Source organism: Olea europaea, chromosome 17, assembly GCF_002742605.1.
Source record: "Olea europaea var. sylvestris chromosome 17, O_europaea_v1, whole genome shotgun sequence".
Lineage (NCBI taxonomy): Eukaryota > Viridiplantae > Streptophyta > Magnoliopsida > Lamiales > Oleaceae > Olea > Olea europaea.
This window is the reverse complement of record NC_036253.1, coordinates 4,192,475-4,217,578: the sequence shown is the minus strand read 5'-3', so window position 1 is coordinate 4,217,578 and position 25,104 is coordinate 4,192,475. Positions and strand designations below refer to the sequence as shown.

Here is a 25,104-nt window from a genome sequence, read left to right as displayed (position 1 = left end):
CATTGAACTTATTTAAATAATTCAATTCTATATCTTTATGTGAATCAACATTATTTAACGAAATAATATTTCTAAGAATTCATATAGGATCGCATCAATTAATATATGTATCTCTACACATTATATTAATTTACCGAATTTTAATATGTGGTCTAAACAAGAATTCGCATCTCTACGTAATTATTGTTCATGAAATCAGTGAATATTGACCAAAAAATTCAAAGCATTAAAAACATGATTAAAACCCACACATATAATCATAACGAACAAGAATCTCAAATAAAAGAAATAAATAGTCTCAAATAGGTTACATTATTTGCCTTCACAAAGGATTTAGCTACGCATAATGAAAGAAGAGAAATAACAAATTGTCTTTGAGTACATCACCGGATTTAGAATTAAATATGTAGAAGAAAAAGTAAATCTTGCACTAAGAATTACTTCCTCTTCCAATTGATGCTTCACCCCTTGAATTGCTTGTTGTTTTGTTCTCTTAAATTTTTCTCTTTTGATTCTCTAATTATGTTATCTTGCCTCTCAATGTGTGAAGAATTTCCAAAAAATGTGTCAGAAAGATGTATTTATAGGTACCTTCCCCGTTTGTGTAGAAAGTAGGATTTTTATGGATTTCAAAACGGTCAAAAAACACATCTTAGACAATCTCGAGCAGCGCTACATCAGCAGCGCCTAGGCACTACCTCTCGGGTTCAAATTTTAGTTTTTTTTTAAGATTCGTAGTGCTAATGCAACGCCTAGGCACAGTCTTTCTGCTCCAATTTCCTTATTTTTTGTCTCTTCGTCCACTTTAGTTCCTTTTTTGCATCGTCTTTCCTAATTTTCAAAACAACAACAACAAACACATCAAAAACGTTTTATACTCACAAGATCTAGCAAATAATCAAGCTAAAATTGTGCAAAATTCATGAGTAAAACAAACTTATCAAATACCCCCAAATTTAACCGTTTGCTAGTCTTCGAGCAAACAAACACATCGAATAATAAAATCACCAAAGGACGATACAAACAAGCATGCAAAAAATAATTGTTGGACAATCAAACTTTTTACTTCAGGATTCGAGATTTTGATGTTTATTCCACAAATATGCTTAAAGTCACAATACCAAACCAATATCTACTTGTCTAGTGCAAAACCGACACGCGCGCGCGCGCGTGTGTGTGTGTGAAGAATTAAGAAATCAACCATGACTGCACAAGTTGTTTCAATTCCCAACCTTCTATGGTCAAATATATCTTACATTTCTTATAAGGTTCACACACTCCCAAACTTACACTTTTTTACTCATTTTCAGTGTGTAATCTAAAGTTGAATATTTCATTACTATCCTCACCCTCTCGAGTTCCGGTGGACGTTACTAATTGCAAGTCAACATTCAGTGAACATGGATTCTCCAATTATTTGATTGCTTTGATCGCCACGACTTAACTAGCTAATTATCTTGTATCGAAAGTCAAATTCCCTCAAGTAAGTGTTAGGGCTTAACCAAGGTATTTACTACTTTTGCTGTTTTCATGCACTTGCTTTTTTTTTCACAAGTTATTTTATTTATTTATTATTATTTTTGTAAATTCTCTCCATTAAGCTTTTTAAATGACCCCTGTAGCAGGCTTTAGGTCGATGACTTCCAAATCAGATGATTTTAGGGCATCAGGTTTTAAACACCCTTACAAGCTTACTGATCCGAGTAAAAAAGGCTTCGAAGAGAACAATTTTTTTTTCAAGTACAACTTCATCTCTAATTGCTTTCTAAATGACTTTTGTAGCGAGTTTTAAATCGATGACTTCCAAATCAGATGACTTTAGGACTCCAGGTTTTAAGATACTTTTACAGACTTAATCACTCGAGTCATAAAGGTTTCAGAGAAAGTTTAAAATTTTCAAATATATATGTCTTGATTAGTGCAATGCCCCTTATCACACACTTATTCAAACAAACCGACCTCCAACTTAAGACTTTCACCTAGTTTTATCATGTTAGTCTAAGACAATTCATACATAAGTTTTTACACATGGAATCCAAATTCACATCCGCATCTCCCTACAACAGTAAAGTCACGCCCAAACTATGCTAACTTTGGTCTAAGGATAAATAACTTTCTATGGTTTAGATAAAGTATTTATGTTCAATTAAATCAACCTATCTAACAAATGAATCAAATCATTTCACCACAGTGTCAAACTTGATTCTGGTGCACGTATAATATCGAGTTTTGCAAGGTTAAGTTTCAATCAATCTAGCATGCATCATATCCACAGTTCATAAATCAACACCAAATCTCAAAATAAAACGAATTTGTAAGCCAAAATGTCAAACTCAAAAAAATTTCAGGTAGGCAATTAATAATAAGACACTCCCCCATATTTAAACTAAACATTGTCCTCAATATAAAATTTAAAGGAAAAGGAGGAGGACTTTCCCGAAATGTCAATATTGCTTATGATGTTGTGGTATTTTGGTGTTGCATTTGATCGACTCTTCTTCCACATTCTGTCCCCAAACTTGAGATTTGTCACATTTTCTCCATGTCCATGTTAGTTTAAGTGTTCCACGACGTCATGTTCCTGAAAAATTAAACTCATGGAACAAGGGTTACTGAGCTCAAACATCTAATAACCAACTTAGTTACTCAATAACCTAAGGGTACGGGATATGCGTGGTATCTCCTAAATAGACTAATAAATAAACTAAACTATCCTATAACTTGAAAATAAAATAAATAAAAGGAAAGGAAAGCTTGGGTTGCCTCCCAAAAAGTGTTTCTCTTAAGTCATTTGCTAGACTTTTACACAAGTCTTCGTGGCACTTTGAATATGACTTTGGAGCTCCTGCTTAGCTTGCTTAATTTGACTTTGTTCCATATCTCGTATATCTTCCAAGCTCGTACATTTTCCTTTTGAATACGGTATGACCTGTCTAAATTGTCTATTTCGAACTCAATCAAATATACTGCAATCTTTTCATCATCTTTAATCACAAATTCAATGAAGTTTGATGTTTGCACGCTGATCCCATCTTCGTTGAATGCAACTAATTCATCTGGCTCCTTCGTGACTAATTCCTCGATTTTCACCTGTTCTACATCTTTAGTCGTTAGTTCCTTGGGTTAAATGATGAAGAGATCCTCCGTTGGCATGTTATTTAGCTCGTCCAGAATTATTTCATCTTCAATCTTTTTACATCTTTGCATGATGATGTCTCCAGTAATTATTTCATTGTAATCAAAATGTTCTTCATAAGGATAACGTTCTCTCACTTCCATTGGAGTTGCCAAACACGAGCAATTTTTACTATAATGAGATACACCACAGTATTCACATGTCAATCTGATCTCTGGATAAACAATTGATTTTATGTTTAATTCCTTCGGTCAACCATCCTTACCAAATTCGATAGGTTGATCATATCCCCACCTTTTAAGTTCTTGTTCGATTAGGAATTTCCCAATAAGCATGTCATCTTCATTCAAGTCTAAATTAATCATTACGAAATTTGACCTCTTGATTCTTCTTATTTCCTGTCAACGGAGCAAAAAAACAAGTAGATCAATTGAACAAAGAGAAAAAGAAAAAAATCAAACAGAAGTAAGAAATAAATAAACCAGTATTAAAGAAAATAGTCCCCGGCAACAGCACCAAAAACTTACTGTCAATTTTATTTCGCAAGTGGACGGATCGTAACAAGTAGTGAAGTGGATTTTTTGAGTCTGGATTATCGTTCCCACGAAAACTATATCTTAATACTCAAGTTATTATTTATTATTTCTATTTGACGAAAATAAACGAGAACAATGATTAAAATTGATTTTTATTCTAACTACTTAAAAGTTCGTGAGTGTAACAGAAAATGAGTGAGAATTCAAATAATAAATGGGTATTAGGGCGGAACAAATTCATCTATCGATCACCTTTACTTCTAATATCGAGATTCATAAAATCTAAAGTAATGTTCGGTCGAATTCTTTTTCGGTATTCAATTTACCCCTCTCGAGTTCTCATTGAGCCAATATAAATAATTCAATTCTATATCTCTATGCGAATCAACATTATGTAAACGAAATAATAGTTCTAAAAATTCATATAGGACCGCAGCAATTAATATAGGTATCTCTATACGTTATATTAATTTACCAAATTTTAATATGTGGTCTAAACAAGAATTCGCATCTCTACGTAATTATTGTTCACGAAATCAGTGAATAATTGGTCAAAAAATTCAAAACATTAAGAACAATATTAAAACTCACACATATAATCATAACGAACAAGAATCTCAAATAAAAGAAGTAAAGGGTCCCAAATAGGTTATATTGTTTGTCCTAACCAAGGATTTAGCTACGTATAATGAAAGAAGAGAAATAAAAATTGTCTTCGAGTACAACACTAGATTTAGAATTAAATATGTAAAAGAAAAAGTAGATCTTGCACCAAGAATTATTTCCTCTTCCAATTGATGCTTCACCTTTTGAATTGTTTGTTGTTTTGTTCTCTTGAATTCTTCTCTTTTGATTCTCCAATTATGTTATCTTGCCTCTCAATGTGTGAAGAATTCCCACAAAAGTGTCAGAAAAATGTATTTATATGTGCCCCCCCATTTTTATAGAAAGTAAGGTACTTATGGACTTTAAAACGGTCCAAAAAGCGCCCTAGACAATCCCAAGCAGTGCCTAAGCGCCACATAACGCAGCGTCTAGGCGCTCATGGTAGTGCCTGGAAGCTATAATTGCAGCGTCTAGGCGCTGCTTCTCAGGTTCAAATTCCAGTTTTTTTTAAAGTTTCGTAGCGCTAATGCAGCGCCTAGGCGTTGTCTTTCTGCTCCAATTTTCTTATTTTTGGTCTCTTCGTCCGCTTTAGTTCCTTTTTTTGCATCGCTTTTCCTAATCTTCAAAACAACACTAACAAACATATCAAAAACGTTCTATACTTACAAGATCTAGCATATAATCAAACTAAAATTGTGCAAAATTCATGAGTGAAACAAACTCATCACGAAGGTACGCAAGCAAGAGTAAAAGCTTGCAAGTTGCAACCAAAAGAGCTGAACTATTTTCGTTTTGTTCCATGCGAGCAGAAATGGTTATTAATACACACCTGTGTAAAGTCTCAAAGCATGAATTAGAAAATAATAAATGAAGGACGCTTGAGTTGGTGAATAAAACATTAACCTATAACAAAATCAGTTAGGAATCAACCATTGGAGGATATACACTTGTTACTGATCATAAAGACCCAATTTTTCTCAAAGCTCTCAAGAAAATCTATAAATATTCCCACGTAATAGGAGAAATGCATGCAAATTTGAATATATCCCTCACAAATAGCCACTTCACCTCTACTTCTATCCGGGAATCAACTAAATTGAGATTAGAAAAAGAAAATGTTGTCTAGGTACGTGAAATTTGTCGATCGTGATTTAAAGGTTGACTAATTGACATCGTCTATAAGAGTCGTGATTGATAAGTGTATTTTATACACTTATTCGGGGCTTTAAATAATGGTTTTTGTAGTTCTTCTGATGAAATATAGCATAATTCATGTGATATTGTGTCAAATTGGTAAAACTTGATGTTTGATGAAGAATTGGAGAAAATAATATAAAAATAGTGAAAAAATGGCGAAATCCAGAAGTCGAGGACTAAATTGCAAACAATCCATAGAAGAGACAGGTGACAAAATGAAGATCAAAGATGCCAAGAGTTTAATTGGATGCAATTGGAAGATTAAGTAACAAGATTACAAGAGAAAATGACTCAATCAAATCGAATACAAAGTTTGGGGACTACAATGCAATACTTCAAAAGTTGAGTCAGATTTCAAAACGATGATTCAAGAATGCCAAGAGTCAAATGGATTTGAAGAAAAGTCCATGGGATTAGAATATGTTGAAACGGATCAAAATACAAATGTGAGAAAAGTTCGACAAAAAATGTACTATATTTAAGCATAGGCATGCATCCTTGCGTACACGAGATTTCAAAAAATCCACTTCAGAGATAAAATCATGTGAACTATGCATACACACCAAATGAACCATGCATACGCATGGTTCAATTCCGTAAAAAAAATTTATTTCCTTATTTTGTTTTGGAAACATTTTGTTTGCAATCTTTTAATACCCTATTTATATTAAGAGCCGTATAAAACATGAGAGACCTCCTTAGACCTAAAATCTCACATATTCTACGTATTTTGGAGGTGAAGAATGAGGCTAAACATCAAAATCAAGGCGGATTATACATGATTATTGAAGAATATTCATCAATTTTCAATATTCAAGCCAAAAAATTGGATTTCTCCACTTTTTTCATTACATCTTCTTTTCGGATGACTTTTTTCAATAATTCTTGTATAATTTAATCATTAGAATACTAGGCTAGTTTTCTATTATATTGGATGAATGATGAACCCCATTACATATTTGTCTTGATTTAAGACTATTAATTTAGTTATTTCTTTATTTTCTTAATTGATTTTGTATACCCATTGCATTATTTAATTGATTGGCCACCAATTGAATAATTAGTTGCTCGTTGTAGTGTTGGGAGACTCACAATAAGTTTAGAACACGACAAAATTAAAATATGTAAATAGAAGTAGGAGTAATCTTTATTATATATGCAATCACATAGATAACTTATAATCTAATGCATTTTGGTCATATGAATTTGAACTAAGAATAGAATTGGGTCATGATTAGAATAGACTTAACTTATCTTGAAAAATAGAATTAAATACACAAGTGTTATCAATTATCACGAATGCATGAAATTGACTATATTACAAATCAAGAATTAAAATAAATTGCAATAGGGGATTTAAAATCCAATACAATCATTCACATATTTAACAAAATATTTTTTTTTTGCTTTCTTAGTTTAGAATTAGTTTAAATAACAACAAAATACATCTTTTTGTGTTAGAACATCGAATTTAGTAGTAACTAGTGAACTAGAATTAAACATTATTTCTCATGGGGACGATAACTCATAACTCGCTTTATTATTACTTGTCAACAATTCTGTATGCTTGCGGGTTTCATATGAACAGTGAACAAAGATAACCATGAAATAATTCATCAAAGTAAAAGAATCAAAAAAATCTATAGCAAGATGATTCAAACTGAAGCAAATCAGGAGGAAATTAATGTATTAGGAATTGGAGTTGAGGCACACAGTGATGTTCCGGTTAACTACGACATAAATTTAAAGCAATGACGAGAGAAAACTCTGGTGAAGCTGCAAGTAACTCTCTCCTGCTCAGTATCGTCGTTAATGAAAGAAAATGTCCATGATAAAAACCATCCAGGAAATGGCAAAGAGCTTCAAAGCGTTCATTTGCTTCTTTGCTGCAAAAATAGACAATCCGTAGTTTTTTTCAAGAGAATAGTATAAACATTTAGGTATAAAAAACTTACAACAGCTTGAGGCTAGATCACCGAATGAATAGATCTAGCGTGATTGATAATCTCACAAAGAAATCAATTCTCATGATAGAAGGTACACCCAAAGTTATCGTCAAGATGGTAGAAGGGCAGAAAGCCTAATTGAATCCTCATATTCAGCTTCTACGTATTAGGATCAACCAGTGAGATTATATTAACTAGATGATGATGATGAAATCCCATCTTTCTCGAAGGACCAAATAACTTCATCCATCCTATAAAAGAGAAGTACAGTGTAAAAGGTAATTCAATGTACCACTTATACGAGTATATGACTTAAATAAGGCTGAAGAACGCAAGCTTTGCACTCAAATGTCAGAGTTGCAAAGAGATAGTATAACAAGTTGTTGTTAAGTTCAAGGGCGGACCCAAACAGTTCGAATTGTGAAGTCAATTTTTTTTTTCGAACAACATATCATGAATAAAAAGGAGAAATCGGTTGTTTGCTATTCATGTTCGGTGTTTGCACTATGGGAAGAAATTGGTGGATTATATGATATATCTATAGACTAAATAATAGATATGGACCATGTGATATGAATATAAATTTAGGATTTGGACTTTTTAGAGCAGAAAATTAAGTTTTCAGCCAAAAAAAAAAATTCCAAAAAACTGTGAGGTCATTTGACCCCACATGACCCCATGTGGGTCCGCCCCTGGTTAAGTTCAATCAGGAGGTGGCTGCAACTATAGCGGGCATTCTTGGGAGCTTTCATTGAAAATAGAGTAGGGTAGGCACAAGCAATGAGGCTAAACGACATGAGATAAGAGGAGCGAGAGTCTCTTGAGAACTACTTTGCACATTTCAGTGTTGAACTCATAGCCCGCGAAACATCCACATCCATTCACCATCTTTGCATATAGTTTCAAAACTTCAAAAGGAGTGGCCACTATCAAGGAAAATCAAGCGACCGCACGCGAGTGTTACCTTGGTGCACTGGGAAAAACAGCTCAAGAACCCTGGTAATTAACACTACAATGATGATTTGAAAAACTCTCATGTTATTGAGGATAATAGTGTAAGTACTAGGGAAATATTGATATTAAACTGTGAAAGAGAATTGAGTATAGAGTGTTGCATCGGTAAAGTTTACTCTAACAAGCACATGAAATGGGAAAATGGCAAGTCCCTTTTCGCATTCAATGAAGTTTCAATTGATGGTGAGTTCTTATCTGCCAATAGTGATGGCAATGGCTCGGCTCGGCCCTTTAACTCACGAGCTCGGCTCGGGCTCGTGAAAGACGAGCCGCTCGCGAGCTCTTTTTTTTTTTGCACATTTTTGGACTTTTGTTTTTTTTAAATTTCATATTTTTGGGCTCGTCAAAATGTGCCCACGAGCGTGGGATTGAGCCCCATGCTTGACTTGGGCTCGTCATTCGAGCTGGGTTTTAACGAGCCGACAAGCCGCTCGGCCCGTTTGACATTCATATCTGCCAATTATGACAATTTTGACGTTTTGAGTATTTTTGGTTAAAATTTTGAAAAAAAACTCAAAACATGAAAACAAATGTTTAAATTAAAATTTATTTTTAAAATTTTAAAATTAAAAATGTTAAAAAATAAATGAAAATTTCTAACAAATATAATTTTAAAAAATAAATTTCAAAGATTAATATAATTATTAAAATTGAAAAAAAATAAAAAGTATACAAAATAAAAAATAAAAAATAAAAAATGTTGAATAATGATTATTTACATAAAAATTTCAAAAAATTAAAAATTAAAAATTAAATGAACACAATTAAAAATAGTCATAGTCCATGTGTCCACATCATTAATTTTTTTAATAAAAATATTTTGAACTCTATTTGTTATTAGTTTTTATTTTACTTTTGTAACTTTATAATGTATATATTACTTGATAATATAGATTTATATTTACTGAATAATCAAATTTATGGAATAAAATTCAAGACAGTTTTTCAAAATTTCAAATCAAACATGTTTTTTAGTTTTTATTTTGAAAAATGATTTTTTAAAATGACAAATCAAACGTATTTTTTGTAATCTTAAAATAGACTATCAAAACAGAAAATTGAAAATAAATTCAAAACTTCAAATTGAAATTCGAAATATAAACCAAACAATTCTTAGTGTTTTAGTCTATGGAACACTTGTCTGAATAATTTATATTTCAATTATTTTGGATATTTGAGATTTACAAGGGTTGGGTTGATGTAGTTCTGTGTGATTAAAGTTGTTTCATTCTTTTTACTCAACTTGTTTTGTTGACTTGTTTAGTCTAATATCATCAACTCGACCACTTTTTTCAAACTCAAGCCTGATTAGGAGTTGACATACTATGTAAAAGTTGAAAATGTTTAATTGTAATACAAACATCCAGCAGTAATTAAACATAAGGGCAACATCATTGAGGATCCAAATATTTCAAAAAGTTAACATTTGGAACTGAGGTTATCTAAATGTTAGGTTGAGGACTACATGCTACACTTTCATAGGTTGGTGCCTCAGCTATAATTTTTCTAAAACGAATCATTTTTTGGAAAAACTGAAGGGGAGGGTATATTAGTCATTTCATGCTGTACCAACCCCTCAGCCCTAAAAGCAGCTTCAGTACCACGGTTACCCTTTCTCTTTGCAATCTTCGAATTTACAATTTCATACATACATACATACATACATAGAGAGAGAGAGAGAGAACGGGGAGAGAGATGGCTAGTTCAACACTAAATCAGAAGCAGCAGCCGTCGACGATGTCGTACACGGTGGAACAACTCGTCGCCGTCAATCCTTACAACCCGGACATCCTTCCCGATCTCGAAAACTACGTGAATGAACAGGTACTTTTTTATATGCGTGGTGCTTGTTTGTTTCTTTGTCTGTCTGTGTACGTGTATGTTTATTGGGATTTTAATTTACCGAAGGTATGAATTTTTGTTTTGAATTTTGAACCGGAAAAATTAGGTCTCTTCACAAACGTACAGTTTGAGTGCAAATCTCTGCCTTCTTCGTCTCTACCAGGTTAGTTCTATAATTTTAACGTTTTTAATCTACAGATAAGAGCGATAAGTTATTATTACTAAATTTTTGTATCCGTTAATGCAGTTTGAGCCGGAGAGAATGAGTACTCAAATTGTTGCTCGCATTTTGATCAAGGTACATTTGTTTAGGAAACAAGTATTAATATATTTGGCTTTTTTGGTTCTTGCTTCAATTTTATATCTTGATGTGGTTTGTTTGATTTTTAATTTTATTTGGAGCAGGCTCTAATGGCAATGCCAGCGCCCGATTTCAGCCTTTGTCTCTTTTTAATCCCTGAAAGAGTGGTACTTTACTGATTCTCGTCACATTTCTTATGATCCTAAACTTGTAATTCTGTAATTATAGTATTTTTTGTGTACTTTCAAGAATTTATGTAGTACTTCTTCATTGCCTTTTATATTTTATAATTAATCCATTTGAAGATTAGGGCCTATTTTATTAGCTGGTTATTGTACTAAGCAATGTCAAGTTACTGTTTAGGAATGACAGTGAACCTCATTTTCCAAAACCGTTCATAATGCAAATGCGAATTAATGAAATAGAGGGACTGTTGTTTGGTAATAATTGGGAAGTCAGAAATAGGATTAGAAATGACCTAATTCGAATTGTATCTGATTATTGACAACTTTCAATTGCATCCCTCCCAGCAAAAGTTTTTTCCACAATCACTAGGTTAACTTTTAGGAATTTTGTAGCTGTGAATTATTATCATCTTAGATGATTTTCTAACTGCAAAGCAGCAGCCATAGGCCTCGTCCTCATACCAAATAGTACAACTGACATTTTTCATATTCTAGTCATATTGCCGTTCCAAAGATATTCTTGAAGTACTGTCTTATTAAGAGTTTCAGACTTGGAATTGTAAAATTTTTTGTTTGTGAATTGGCAAAATTTGTGTTTAATTGTGAAATATTAGATTCTTCATTGCAAATGGCAGTCTTGATAAATTTTATGCTATTCCTTTTACCATATGAACGAGCATTTTAAGTCCACTGGTTTCTGGATGAGAATGAGGAATTTGAGCAGACATCACATATTATAGCTTTTATTATATAAACCTACCAAGTCAAAAATTATTGGGCTAATACCATTCTTTTACGGATCACCACAAATAATAAAGTCCACTTTGCTTTAGAGCTATTTATGGAGAAAATGAAATTATCACAACGTTGAGACCCACACCCCCCACCCCCCAAAAAAAAAAAATAAAAAAATAAAAATGACATGCATGCTCAGATAGTTTTTCACGCCTCGCGTTTACATGTTTGTATTTCACTGTTAATGCAATTTTGATTTGCTTATCAGTCTTCTGCAAGTTTTATATGGAATTGGTTTCAGTCTAGTTTTAGTTAAATATTTCTTACAATTTAGACACTTTTTTCACTTTCCTCTGATTGATTTTCTTTGCTTATTGCGATTACCAGCAAATGGAAGAACAGTTTAAGACTCTCATCGTTCTCTCACACTACCTGGAGGTATTTTTTGGACTGCATATTTCTTTGTTCTCGAAACAAAGTACTTTGGTTGAATATCTAAATTGGCATATGATGATAAGACATAGATCTCATTATGTTCCTACGTTTTGAACTTCAGACAGCCAGGTTCCGCCAGTTTTGGGACGAAGCAGCTAAGAGTCGTCACATGGTAGATGCTGTACCAGGTATTTCCAAAATATCCAGTATTGCTTGTTTTGTCTCGCATCCAAATTCATTGATTATGTACTGCATGGTGTTGGTGTCTATGTTGAGTCCATTAGAACTAATCTGTTTTTCTCAAAGTTCTACTGTAACGTAACGGACTTGAAGAGGTTAAGAATTGGGTTAATATATGATGAACCAATGTAAGTGGAGACTATAGAGAAGCATTCTGATTTTTGTAATGGATGATCTTTCATATAGGTTAGTATTCACACCTGATTGATTGCCTGTATGTATTTGGGGGCAGAGGGAGGCGGCAACAATGAACCCTTGAAACGCTATAACTTCAAAGTTTTTGTCATATGCTAAGAAATGCAATTTTTTGTGAAGGTTATTTTATTAATAGAAGAGAGATGATTACTTCCTGGAACTCTTTATGTTGTTTGCTGCACTCTGTTGTCGAACTTGCACTGTACTTACATCTAATGAAGTTGCATATAAAATTCAGGGTTTGAACAAGCAGTTCAGGCTTATGCGATTCACGTACTGCAACTGACTTACCAGAGGGTTCCAAGATCTGTTCTTGCCGAGGTATGGTTTTCTGTCCTGATAGTTATTTTCCTGCCAGGTTCTTAGGAGTAATTTTTAGTGCCTGGAGAAAGATCTCGATGCTTTCTCAAGTAGCAATATAGATTAAGGCTTCTCTGTGTACCCTCTTAGTTTGCTGGTTTTAGTTGTGAATAATTGGTTTGGATATTTTGCAGGCCATCAACATTGAAGGTCTGTCTCTGGACAAGTTCATCGAGCATCATGTCACCAACTCGGGCTGGGACATGGAGAAAATGAAATTATCACAACGTTGAGACCCACACCCCCCACCCCCCAAAAAAAAAAAATAAAAAAATAAAAATGACATGCATGCTCAGATAGTTTTTCACGCCTCGCGTTTACATGTTTGTATTTCACTGTTAATGCAATTTTGATTTGCTTATCAGTCTTCTGCAAGTTTTATATGGAATTGGTTTCAGTCTAGTTTTAGTTAAATATTTCTTACAATTTAGACACTTTTTTCACTTTCCTCTGATTGATTTTCTTTGCTTATTGCGATTACCAGCAAATGGAAGAACAGTTTAAGACTCTCATCGTTCTCTCACACTACCTGGAGGTATTTTTTGGACTGCATATTTCTTTGTTCTCGAAACAAAGTACTTTGGTTGAATATCTAAATTGGCATATGATGATAAGACATAGATCTCATTATGTTCCTACGTTTTGAACTTCAGACAGCCAGGTTCCGCCAGTTTTGGGACGAAGCAGCTAAGAGTCGTCACATGGTAGATGCTGTACCAGGTATTTCCAAAATATCCAGTATTGCTTGTTTTGTCTCGCATCCAAATTCATTGATTATGTACTGCATGGTGTTGGTGTCTATGTTGAGTTCATTAGAACTAATCTGTTTTTCTCAAAGTTCTACTGTAACGTAACGGACTTGAAGAGGTTAAGAATTGGGTTAATATATGATGAACCAATGTAAGTGGAGACTATAGAGAAGCATTCTGATTTTCGTAATGGATGATCTTTCATATAGGTTAGTATTCACACCTGATTGATTGCCTGTATGTATTTGGGGGCAGAGGGAGGCGGCAACAATGAACCCTTGAAACGCTATAACTTCAAAGTTTTTGTCATATGCTAAGAAATGCAATTTTTTGTGAAGGTTATTTTATTAATAGAAGAGAGATGATTACTTCCTGGAACTCTTTATGTTGTTTGCTGCACTCTGTTGTCGAACTTGCACTGTACTTACATCTAATGAAGTTGCATATAAAATTCAGGGTTTGAACAAGCAGTTCAGGCTTATGCGATTCACGTACTGCAACTGACTTACCAGAGGGTTCCAAGATCTGTTCTTGCCGAGGTATGGTTTTCTGTCCTGATAGTTATTTTCCTGCCAGGTTCTTAGGAGTAATTTTTAGTGCCTGGAGAAAGATCTCGATGCTTTCTCAAGTAGCAATATAGATTAAGGCTTCTCTGTGTACCCTCTTAGTTTGCTGGTTTTAGTTGTGAATAATTGGTTTGGATATTTTGCAGGCCATCAACATTGAAGGTCTGTCTCTGGACAAGTTCATCGAGCATCATGTCACCAACTCGGGCTGGGACATGGAGAAGAGTCAAGATAAGGGCCAACTCATTATTCTCCCTAGCAACGAATTCAACCATCCAGATCTCAAGAAAAGCACCGTAGATGGTATTCCATTGGAGCATATCGCTCGCATCTTCCCCATACTTGGCTGATGAAATCCAGTATATTGTTATTATTGATCATAGAGTGGCGTGGGATAACATTTAAGCCACACCCGAGGGTGAATATAGTTTCTGGTCAGAGGCCAATCGAAATCTTTCTTAATTTGCTGTGTGTTGTTGATTTGGTTTGACAACTTTTGAATTGTATCTCCGAGGTCCTTTTATCTCTATGGAGAGTTTATTAGGTGCTTGTATTCCTTTTGCTTAGTCAAGAAATACCTACTAACTTAGCGGATGCTACATGTGTTGCTCAAATCACAACAATAGAGGTCTCACTTTCAGTAGAGTCAAGCAGGAAAATCGAACAAATTTACTCGGCATTTTTTTCCCCTCAAATGGTCTCCATCGTTTGCATATCTTTAGGATTGAGTACCTATTCTTCTGCTTTTGACAGGGAGATCCCTATTTCAACCTTTATTGGTACAAATGGTCATTTCTATTCAAGTCCATCACTTTCCACTGTTAACTGAAACTCAATTACCCAATCATGTTCGTTCCATTACCATACAGGCTCTTATCCGCACGTTAATATGAACCGAGCAAACATTTCTTAAAAAATCTTTTCGGCGGACTCGGAAGAAAAGGACCTATTTTTTTCTTTCACTCCCAAGCTACCAATTGTTCGAACCTTAATTGCGCTGGTGAAGCTGCTGTTGAATTGAAGCAGAACAAGATTGATTTTGAACCCATATGGGTGCTTTTTATGTTGTACTTGGGTCCATGTTATGCAAAAGATAGGGACTATTTGTGCAAAAAATTATTTATTATATGGTCTAATCTTCAGTCATAATTTCGACTACCCACTTATTCAATTACTTATTCACATATTATGAGGGAGTTGCTACTATTTTTTCATATCCATTTATAAATTTGCCAAATGTTGGTATACAATGTTAAATTAATTATTTCTTCGAATGAAAGCCCCCGTTAGGTTTAGATAAAAATAATATTTTTAATAAATTTTGATAAAAATTGATAGAATTCATAATCGAGAAGTCATGGGATCTCATCCCATAAATATGTTGTTAAAATTAATAATTATCTTTAGCTTAAATTTTAATCAAATTCTTTTAGCTGACCCAAATTTTTATTATTTTTCTTTTTTCTTTTTACATTTTCACTCATATACTTTTCTAACCTTCAATCTTTAAAATTTATTTTTCTTGAACTCATTTTTTACTACAAATTCTTAGTCAAAATAATTTTACAAAAAATTTTAATTTTTGCATATTTTTTAATTACACATTTTTTTTTTTTCACGTGTAAAAAATCAGAGGATGAAATAGGGGCTGAGTTTAGCTTTAGCCAAACAAGTACCATACAGAGAGAGCACCTGGTCGACACTCCCACGGGCTTTTAAAACGAACCGACAGAAGTTTTTCGTTGAAATCTCCCTAACCGCGAAATTGAAAAAGGACACTACCCTAAATCAATCTCTGGAAATCACATAAAGTGAACATCAATATTATCATCAAATCCTCGTCCAACCATGTCGTCGAACAAGCGTCATCACAAAGAGAAGATAGCCCGTCGCATAAAGTACGTATTTTTCTGCAATATTCCCTTTTAACTAATGGTGTTTTACTTGCTTGATTTTGAGATTTAAATGTCGGTAATTTTTTCTCCCTTTTGTGATTTTTTGTGTGTTTTTATTATAATTAGCGTATTTGGGGTTGTTATGTAAATGAAATTCTCGTATTTTTTTCTACTTTTCTCCCTTTCTGTGTTTTTTGGGCTTTCATTATAGTTAATTTTCGTATATTGGATTATTTTTGTAAATGAAATTCTTGTCCTTCTCTATTCTTCTCCATTTTTCTGTTTTTATTTTTCATTATAATTATTATTTTAGTTTATTAGCGTTATGGTATTATTTGGCGTTATTTTTTAGTCTAGGAGAATAGTATAGAAGTAATGATGGTGATAGATTGGTTGTTGCAGTAAAGAGGAGAAGGTGGAAGACCCTGATCTGCCGAAATACAGAGACCGAGCAAAAGAGCGGAGAGAGGATCAGAATCCCGATTATGAAATTTCTGAATTGACATCTTTCCATGCTGTTGCTCCACCGGGAACTGTGGATCTTGGGTGAGATACCAGTATTGTATCTTCATTTCACAACTTTTTTCTCTAAAAAAATTCTCTACGCTTCTTCATTTTGAATAATCACTGTATTAAATTGCTCTTTTGGATGATACTTCTAGGCCCGCCGATGCACAGAAGCTATCTATAGAGAAGAGTAAATATCTTGGAGGTAAGTGTTTTGGGATTAATTATTTATTATACATCTAATATAGAATGGGCGAAAATGTACTGGGTCTTTCAAAATTTAATCGGTGTTTTCTAGTTTTAAACTTAGGGACGATGGATAATAATGCATAATCATTTATAGGCAACCATAAAATAGATTAATAATTGTCCTCAATATTATCTCTGAGTTGGTGTCTGTCAGCTGAGTTGCTTCCACTTTTTTTCAAGCTGTTCTAGAAGCATTCCTTATCAGACCCTTAAAGAAAGAGGAATGTTTTGACGATTCTATTCTGAGATCCAAACTAAATTTAGTTTTCATAAGGTTCTGTATCCTCTTACTAATGGAAGAAGTTCTGTATACTTAGGCCTTGTTTGAGCCCCATTTTTACCTCATTAAAATGAAAAATATGACCGTTATCCATCACATCAAGCCACCATTTTTGAATTTCTATCTCTTGTGTGGGGTCCATAATGGCTCTATTTTTTATTCTCATTCTACAAAAAAATGTGGCTCAAACGGGCTCCTATTGAATTTGTATTGAGATGAGAGGCTAATCTCTTGCTAGTGAAACCTGTTTCATTTTACTATTTATGGTAATGTTTGACTGAAGACTGCTCTTAGTTTAGTTGTTGTTCCCTATATATTACCTTCTCTTACACAGGTTGTAATGTCATGCAGGTGATGTGGAACACACACATCTGGTGAAAGGGTTGGATTATGCTTTACTTAACAAAGTGCGAAGTGAAATTGATAAAAAGCCTGATATTGGAGAAGAATCTAATGGAAAAGCTACGTAAGTGGCTTGATTGTGTGTTTTACATTGTAAAAATTATCTTTTACGTGCGTAATGTTTAAACCCTTTTTTTGTCTTTCTGTTTATGTTTGATTATTGTTAAAGAAAAAATGTGGGTTAGAAAGAAGAATATATTTCTTGGATATTTTATGCAAAGGGAAAGCTTTTACAATGCTAGTTAAAGCTGTGCATGGAATTGGAACCCATTTTCAGTTTTATAAAAGAAAAAGAGATGTTGGTTTCAGTGAAAAGCCAGAGAGAGAGTTATTCATGTACCTTACTTTAGTAAGGAAAAAATGTTAAGAAGTGTACTTTCTTTCAACAATGGTAAGGGGTTCCTTCAGCCACAAGATAGAGAGAAAATATAACAGGATCGTGCAGGAGGAAAAAGTCCTCATAGTGGCAAATTTGACCAATCTCAGAGAATGCATCTATGCAGTCACCTAGGTAGTCAGAGAAGAAGCTAGTCCTGGACGGATGTACCAGTCAAGACAACCATAAGCTAGTGCTCTTGAGTCTTATGCTCTGACTATCTACATCTGAGAAATATTTTTCCATGGAAAATGAAACTCGGAAGGAGATAGGGAATGAGCTCATTCTCAATGATTCCTAATGCTACTCCATGAACGTTGTGGTAAGGGCTCTATTAGAATACATGAAGGAACTTTCAAGTGTTCCTTGGAAAGTAGTTTTATGCTAGCATGGAATACCTGCATTTTTGTTACTGGAAATCCACGAGATGATGCAATGTGTTGTTTCTATAACCAATGCTTCTGAATAGTAATCAGAAATGCTTGCCTGAGCAATTATTGGGGTTTGTTAATTTTGTGAATAAAGTGTTTCTCTTCTGTCAACAGAAGATCCAAGGAAGATCAACCATTGTCATTCCGTACTGCAACAGCAAAGGTGCATATTTACTGGAATTCATTAAGTATTAGTTTGAAGCTGCTTAATTGTTTTTAATTTTTTTCCTACAACGTAACAATGGTATACTATTATACATGTTTCAGTCAGTTTATCAGTGGATTGTTAAGCCTCAAACTGTTATCAAAACCAATGAAATGTTCCTTCCTGGACGAATGGCTTTCATTTACAACATGGTAAGTTTGTGCTTCCCTTCATTCTGGTCCCCTGTAGCTTTTATTTCATGTTCATTTAGCTATGGAATTCACGACTTATATGTTTTTTATGAATGCTACTTGTTTTCTTGTTTTAAGGGTTTCTATGAAGTCCTGTATGTGGATCCGACAGACCTAACCTAGTCTGCTTTAGGTTGCTTGCATATATTAAGTTGTCAGCTTCTCCATTTTAAATCTGGATAGCAGATGTACTAAAAACTTGCAATATATGTTGTCATATATAGAGGAAGAGCAGAAATACAAGTTCTGGAAGTGGTGTCAGTGTGATCTATGTTTTTGTGCTTTGGTGCATTGCCTTTGCACCTTGTCGGACTGAAGCACCAGGGTTTGTAGTCACCTGTTCTTCCTGCAGACCACCATTTCATTGGTGCTGTTACATCATCCAAATTCTTGTCATGCAGGAGTCAGGAGTGGGTTTACTTGTTTCATCTTGTGAAATGCATTTAACTTCAAGTGAATGCAATTTATAGCACTTTTTAGTTTGGCTTTGTCCTGATATGATATTTTCCTTTAGTAGAATGTTTTGAACAGAGAAATGGGACGGCTTAAGTAAATGCTGTTTAGTGCACGCTTTATAGAAACAATGTTTACACAAGTGTTAGAGAGAAAAATTCTTTCTTTTTCTACTCATGCAAAAGATTCTGATTGACAATATTTTCCAATAAAAAATATGGTTCATATGTCCTAGGAAAGTGGGTTTTCTCATGATATTGCAACCACTGCGCACCAAAGTAAAGCTGATTGTACTAAAAACCTGCAATGTATGTTGACATGTATAGAGGAAGAACGGATATACAAGTTCTCGAAGTGGTGTCAGTATGATCTATGTTTTTGTGCTTTGGTGCATTTCCTTTGCACCTTGTCTGTGGACTGAAGCACCAGGGTTTGAAGTCACTTATTCTTCCCACAGACCACCATTTCGTTGGTGCTATTACATCATCCAAATTCTTGTCATGCTGGAGTCAGGAGTGGGTTTACTTGTTTCATCTTGTGAAATGCATTTAACTGCATTCGCAGCACTTCTTGTCCTACTGAGTTTGGCTTTGTCCGGATATGATACTTCCCTTTAGTAATATGTTTTGAACAGAGAAAAAGGGGCGGCTTAAGTAAATGTTTCTTGTTTAGTGCGTGCTTTATAGAAACAGTGTTTATGCAAGTGTTAGAGACATAAAAATTCTTGTTTTTTCTATTTGTGCAAAAGATTCTGGTTGACAATATCTTCCAATAAAAAATATGGTTCATATGTGCTAGGAAAGTGGGTTTTCTCATGATATTCCAACCACTGTGCACCGAAGTAAAGCTGATTGTCCTGTTCCCGAGGTACTTAATTTATTTTATTTTTTTAATTTTTGGGTCTATCCTTCACTTAATGGATTTTGTTTTTTTATTTATGATGATTTTTTTTCTTTCTTTCCTGTTTCAGGAAATGGTTACAGTTAGCGTTGATGGTTCTGTTTTAGATCGAATTGCTAAGATTATGTCATATCTTCGTCTTGGATCATCAGGGAAAGTTCTGAAGAAGAAGAAGAAAGAAAAGGATGGAAAAGGTTCTCTGATGATTTGTATATTTTTTTTGAACGAGGTGTCAAATTTTGATTTTTATGAACAAATATTTAATATCAACCTGTCACAGTTCATTCTATTTTACCACCAATTGCTTATGATCACAACCCTTGCACTGTGCTCAATGACTTATTATCTATTCTAGACGAGCAGATTAGTTCCCGCCTGCTGAAAGAACAGATAGAATTCTCATGATCAACACATGCATGTCCACTTCAAATTTTCCTGCCGATCCTCGTGCACTAATGATGGATTTCTGTTGAATTGAATATTTAGATGATATTGAACTGAGGACACCTCATTTTGTTATAACTGCAACATATATTTTTATTCTGGATGCTTATGTTCTGCACCTGTTCATTGCCTCATTTTTGTTGTATTTTATGGTTGGACATTTTGTCAAATTCAGGATATAATTCATTGCCTCTGTTTTCGAATTTTTATGCTTTTATATAATGTAGGCATTTTTTAATACAGGAAAGCTATCAATTGCTTCTAATGGGTTTGATGAAGATAAGAGGGTGTTGAAGTCTGATATGATGAAGAATCAAAATGTGGAAGAAACCCTTCCACCACCTCCTCCACCTCCGAAAAGGAATTATCCTGATTCAGAAGTGAAACCTGGACCAACTGCTATAAGGAAAGAAGAGGAAGACATATTTGTGGGGGATGGTATTGACTATTCCATTCCTAGTAAGGATATGAGCCAAAGCCCAATTTCAGAGGATATGGAAGAATCTCCTCGCAATAAAGAGAGGACTTCCTATTATAGTGAACTTGCCTATGGCCCAGTTCCACCCACAGAGCCATCTCATGATTGGCAACAAGTGGTGAGCATTATTTGGGTTTTAGCTTGACGGTAACACTGAATATGAGACTTTGCATGACTTGGAAATTTCTTATACATGAGACATTTTTTTTATCCTCTCCCAGTAGCAACTGACTTTTGACTTTTCATTTCTTTCCCTTTCACGTCATGTTTTCAATTTCTCCTTTTTCAACCGTTTTCACGATGTTTATTTTTTGCCTGTTAAGAGCGGATTTGATGCTATGCAAGCACAAGCACTGGCTGGTGGTTATCAGGGAGAGTGGCAGGACTACCAATATGCTGAGCAACTTTCGTACCCAGAGCAATATCTACAGCAAGACATTCAGGCATATGATATGCAAACTGGTTTAAACGTTCAGCAGGACCCACGCGTCATGACTCAAGAAGAGAAGGACAGGGGCTTAGGGTCAGTGTTCAAGAGGGATGATCACCGGCTTCTGCAATTGAGGGAGAAAGACTCTAGGGAAAAGGATCCCAATTTCATATCTGATAGTTACTCTGAATGCTATCCTGGTTACCAAGAATATAACCGGGAGATTGTTGACAGTGACGATGAAGCTGATTTGACAAAAATGGATATGGGCGGACGAGTAAGTTATTTTCTGGTCTTTCTGAGTGTTATAGTCTCTGCAGGCTAGTCGTCCTTGACGTCTCGTATAAAGATTTATGTTTTATATTAGGGTGATTTATGTCGAATTTTTTTCTTTTTTGAATTTTCTTATAGGCCAAGGGACGCCTCCATCGGTGGGACTTTGAGACAGAAGATGAGTGGGCAAAATACAATGAGCAAAAGGAAGCGATGCCAAAAGCTGCATTCCAGTTTGGCGTAAAGATGCAAGATGGTCGCAAGACTCGAAAACAGAACAGAGAACAGAAACTTTCTAATGATCTTCACAAGATTAACCAAATACTGGCCAAAAAGAAGGAGAAGGGCGACAAATTTGATGATAGCAGAATGTATGATGATGAGTCACATCCTGGAAAGAAACTACGAGTCTGATATTGTTTACTGTTTTCATTTTTCCTTTTTCTTGCTTTTATTTGTAGAGAGTTGTTATTGCTCCAGTATTTGAGCTGGACATGATTTCTTATGTTACTTTGTGGAATCATGGATCTCTCTCTCGTGTGAAAGTTCCCTAAACTAGTCTATGCTACGTGCGATGCACGAGCTGTGCATGAATTATGGTTTAGTTAGCGTATGTATTGAATATGTTTGAAAATATATGGGAAAATGGAATTATTGTCAAGGAACTAACCAGTTATACGAGTTGATAACTTGTCTTTCTCCACAAAATGTCATTTGTCTACCAAAAGTTGCAGAATCAATAAAATTCATTAATAGTGAGAATTCAAGTCATAGTTAGTCAAAGAAGTACTCCACTGTACAATAAAAACATCCCAAGCAAAAAAAAAAAACTAGCATTATAGCAATACATCCTTCAACAAATTATAGTAGATATAAATGTATTATTGTACAGTAAAGAAATAATTCAAGGTAAAACAGAAGTTTGAACTTGAAAATCCTAAAAGTCTAAAACAATAGGTATCCCAAGATCCTGTGGCCCTGGGATGAGTTCCTCTCTCTTTCTTTCTTTGAGCCTCCGTAATATGGAGGCTCAAGGAGGCTCAACAGGCATGAGCCTCCGTAATTACGGAGGCAATAATGCATCCGTCATTTTTTTTCCTTTTTCTTCACTAGTTTTCAGTACAATAATTTAATTTTATTTAATCAACTTAATTTTTTTAATAAACGTGATTCCTAAAATAAATACATAAAATATAGATCAATTTTATTATATATACTGAGATTATATAAATCCTTCAAATGAACAGAAATGTAAATAAATGATAGACATATTAATCACATTTCCAATCGTAACCTTTTGAGTGCAATCCAATAATGTGTGAAACGTGTTAGATCAAGTAGTCACTCACGTCGATAGTTCAATAATTTTTTTCTTCTCACTTTTGTTTTTGGAAAAGTAAAATCAGATTTTTTCGATAACATATTGTCCATTTCTACAACTCGTGTTAATCTATTCTACTATTTTTACACCTAATTCTATTTACTCTCTTATTTATCAACTCATTCCATCCACATTTCAATGATTTCCAAATATCTAAAATTAAACAATACAACATCATTCTTTCATTGGAACTCCTTAATTGAAATATAATGTTCATAAGAAATTTGCACACACATTACGCAAATAGATACATTGTTCCACCAAAATATTTGTTTTATATTCACTTATATAGAAACCACCATATGCGTATATTTCATTTTTTTTTTTATATTTTGATACGGATCCATTGCATACCCCCCCCCCCAAAAGAAGAAGAAAACATTAATAGTAAAAATTCGAAATGAAACCAATTTACACAAAATACAAGAAAAAAATCAATCAAACTCCGTTAAATGAAATTAAGTTGCAGAACGTTCACAAATTTCAATAAAAATAAGAATAAGAACTAAAATTCAGAACAACCAGACCTCAATAAATCCATACAAAATATACAACTAATAATCATAGTTCACAGTTTGTGTACAACAAATCAACATCAACATCAACATCGAAGTTCAACACTATACAAGAAAAATGAAAAATCAAATCACATGAAAGTAGATTTCCCTCTAAGAAACCATCGCCGGAAAAACCTCTAGATATTACTGCTACCACAAACTAAAGAGAAGCCCAACTTGTAATGAAAAACATTTTCCACCACTACCTGCAAACTGCAATAAGGCCAGCAGAAATAACGTTATTCTATCTAGTAAGAACCAAAAAAAAAAATATATGTCAACGATCGAACAAACAGAGAGAACAAATACAAATATATATATATATATACACACACACACACACACATACACACACACACACACATTCGAACCCTCATTTAACATCTCATAAACAAATAATAAACAAATTTCACGGAGCCCAAACTTCGCTCAGGCACAACGATTGGAAAAGAGTTTTACAGAAATCGCAAAAGAATTTTCGAACTGTAGGATGCCTCAAGATCACGAAAGAAAAAAACATTGAAACCCAAAATATAAAATCAACCAACTGAAGAACACGAACACAAAAGCCTACAATAGGTTGGAAGCCCCACAGAAATCAACTTAAAAAAATAATACAAACTATAAGTGAGGAAAAAGAAAGAACTAACTTGTTAGAAAAAAGCAGTTCAAAAACACCGAAATCCTAGCATCGGATACCAAGCAAACAGCTTAAAAATAAGTATAGAACAAATTAATCCATACGTAAAAAAAAAAATATAATAGAAACAGAAATAATATACATACATAGAGAAAAAAGGACCCAATGAAACTCGAAGAGAAGGAGTTAGGGCTAATTTGCGTGGTAAAATGGAGAGAACAGATAGTAGCGTGTGAAAATAGAGAAGAAGAAAGAAAGATTTACCTAAATTGAGGACAAGTGGGTGCATCACTGTAGCTTGTACGTTTTTTTTTTTTTTTTTTTTTTTTGCAGATGACGTTGTTTTTGCCGAGAGATGAAAAAAAAAATTGCTACAGTTCGGGAAATGGAAGAATCTACTGTTCTTTTTACGGTAACTAACACTGTCCTTTTTTGTATAGTAGTGATTAAAGACCCCTTTTGGAACAAAATGACATCTTTGTCCCTACTGAGATTTTGACGCCTTGTTTCATTAACTCCTGTTAGCATGTAGCAAGACGTTATACATGACATTATGAGCACATTTTTTATTTGCTATATCGGATTGGTGGGATATGATTAAAGTGGATTATAATGTATGTTTTATTACGGTATTTTATTTATTTATTATTATTTTTTTTTTATGACCGTGGGTGTTTGGGCCAATTTATGCGCACCTCAACTACTCTCATGGGGCACTGAAGTTTACAACCGGATACTCACCTCAGTGATCCTGAAAAGATTTGAACTGGTGATTATTGGGGAGCAAATCTAAAGCCAATTTAATACACTATTTGGCATTATATTGTTTTAGATGTACAATATTGAAATTTTTTAAAAATATTCAATTATTTTTTTAAAAGTGATTTTCCTTCGGGTGGTTTTATTTTATAATAACCCGTCTTTTATAAGGGTTGAATTTATTGAATTGAGTCAACATAATTTGTTCAA

At 34.0% G+C, this 25,104-nt stretch overlaps 2 protein-coding genes across 2 annotated transcripts; both read left to right on the top strand.

Moving 5' to 3' along the window:
- The first annotated feature begins 10,043 nt into the window (after positions 1-10,043).
- Positions 10,044-14,642, top strand: LOC111366089 (eukaryotic translation initiation factor 3 subunit K-like). Its single transcript, XM_022986743.1, has 9 exons — positions 10,044-10,259; positions 10,384-10,440; positions 10,525-10,575; positions 10,683-10,745; positions 11,886-11,936; positions 12,055-12,121; positions 12,607-12,689; positions 12,863-12,931; positions 14,259-14,642. Exons 1-9 carry the CDS (start codon positions 10,131-10,133, stop codon positions 14,391-14,393), a joined length of 705 nt encoding a protein of 234 aa, XP_022842511.1. The 5' UTR covers positions 10,044-10,130; the 3' UTR covers positions 14,394-14,642.
- A 1,091-nt stretch (positions 14,643-15,733) lies between these two features.
- Positions 15,734-22,222, top strand: LOC111366088 (suppressor of mec-8 and unc-52 protein homolog 2-like). Its single transcript, XM_022986742.1, has 11 exons — positions 15,734-15,941; positions 16,341-16,484; positions 16,601-16,650; positions 17,326-17,440; positions 18,298-18,346; positions 18,451-18,540; positions 19,831-19,899; positions 20,003-20,126; positions 20,620-20,972; positions 21,178-21,561; positions 21,696-22,222. Exons 1-11 carry the CDS (start codon positions 15,892-15,894, stop codon positions 21,969-21,971), a joined length of 1,704 nt encoding a protein of 567 aa, XP_022842510.1. The 5' UTR covers positions 15,734-15,891; the 3' UTR covers positions 21,972-22,222.
- The last annotated feature ends 2,882 nt before the right edge of the window (positions 22,223-25,104 follow it).

What these genes read in the sequence shown, in the direction of transcription:
- LOC111366089 (XM_022986743.1), top strand. Translation starts at nt 10,131, where the DNA reads ATGGCTAGTTCAACACTAAATCAGAAGCAGCAGCCGTCGACGATGTCG. An exon ending in AAAACTACGTGAATGAACAG is followed by an intron (nt 10,260 to 10,383) that starts GTACTTTTTTAT and finishes CGGAAAAATTAG; the next exon opens with GTCTCTTCACAAACGTACAG. An exon ending in CAAGATCTGTTCTTGCCGAG is followed by an intron (nt 12,690 to 12,862) that starts GTATGGTTTTCT and finishes GATATTTTGCAG; the next exon opens with GCCATCAACATTGAAGGTCT.
- LOC111366088 (XM_022986742.1), top strand. Translation starts at nt 15,892, where the DNA reads ATGTCGTCGAACAAGCGTCATCACAAAGAGAAGATAGCCCGTCGCATA. An exon ending in AAGATAGCCCGTCGCATAAA is followed by an intron (nt 15,942 to 16,340) that starts GTACGTATTTTT and finishes TGGTTGTTGCAG; the next exon opens with TAAAGAGGAGAAGGTGGAAG. An exon ending in CTCATGATTGGCAACAAGTG is followed by an intron (nt 20,973 to 21,177) that starts GTGAGCATTATT and finishes TTGCCTGTTAAG; the next exon opens with AGCGGATTTGATGCTATGCA.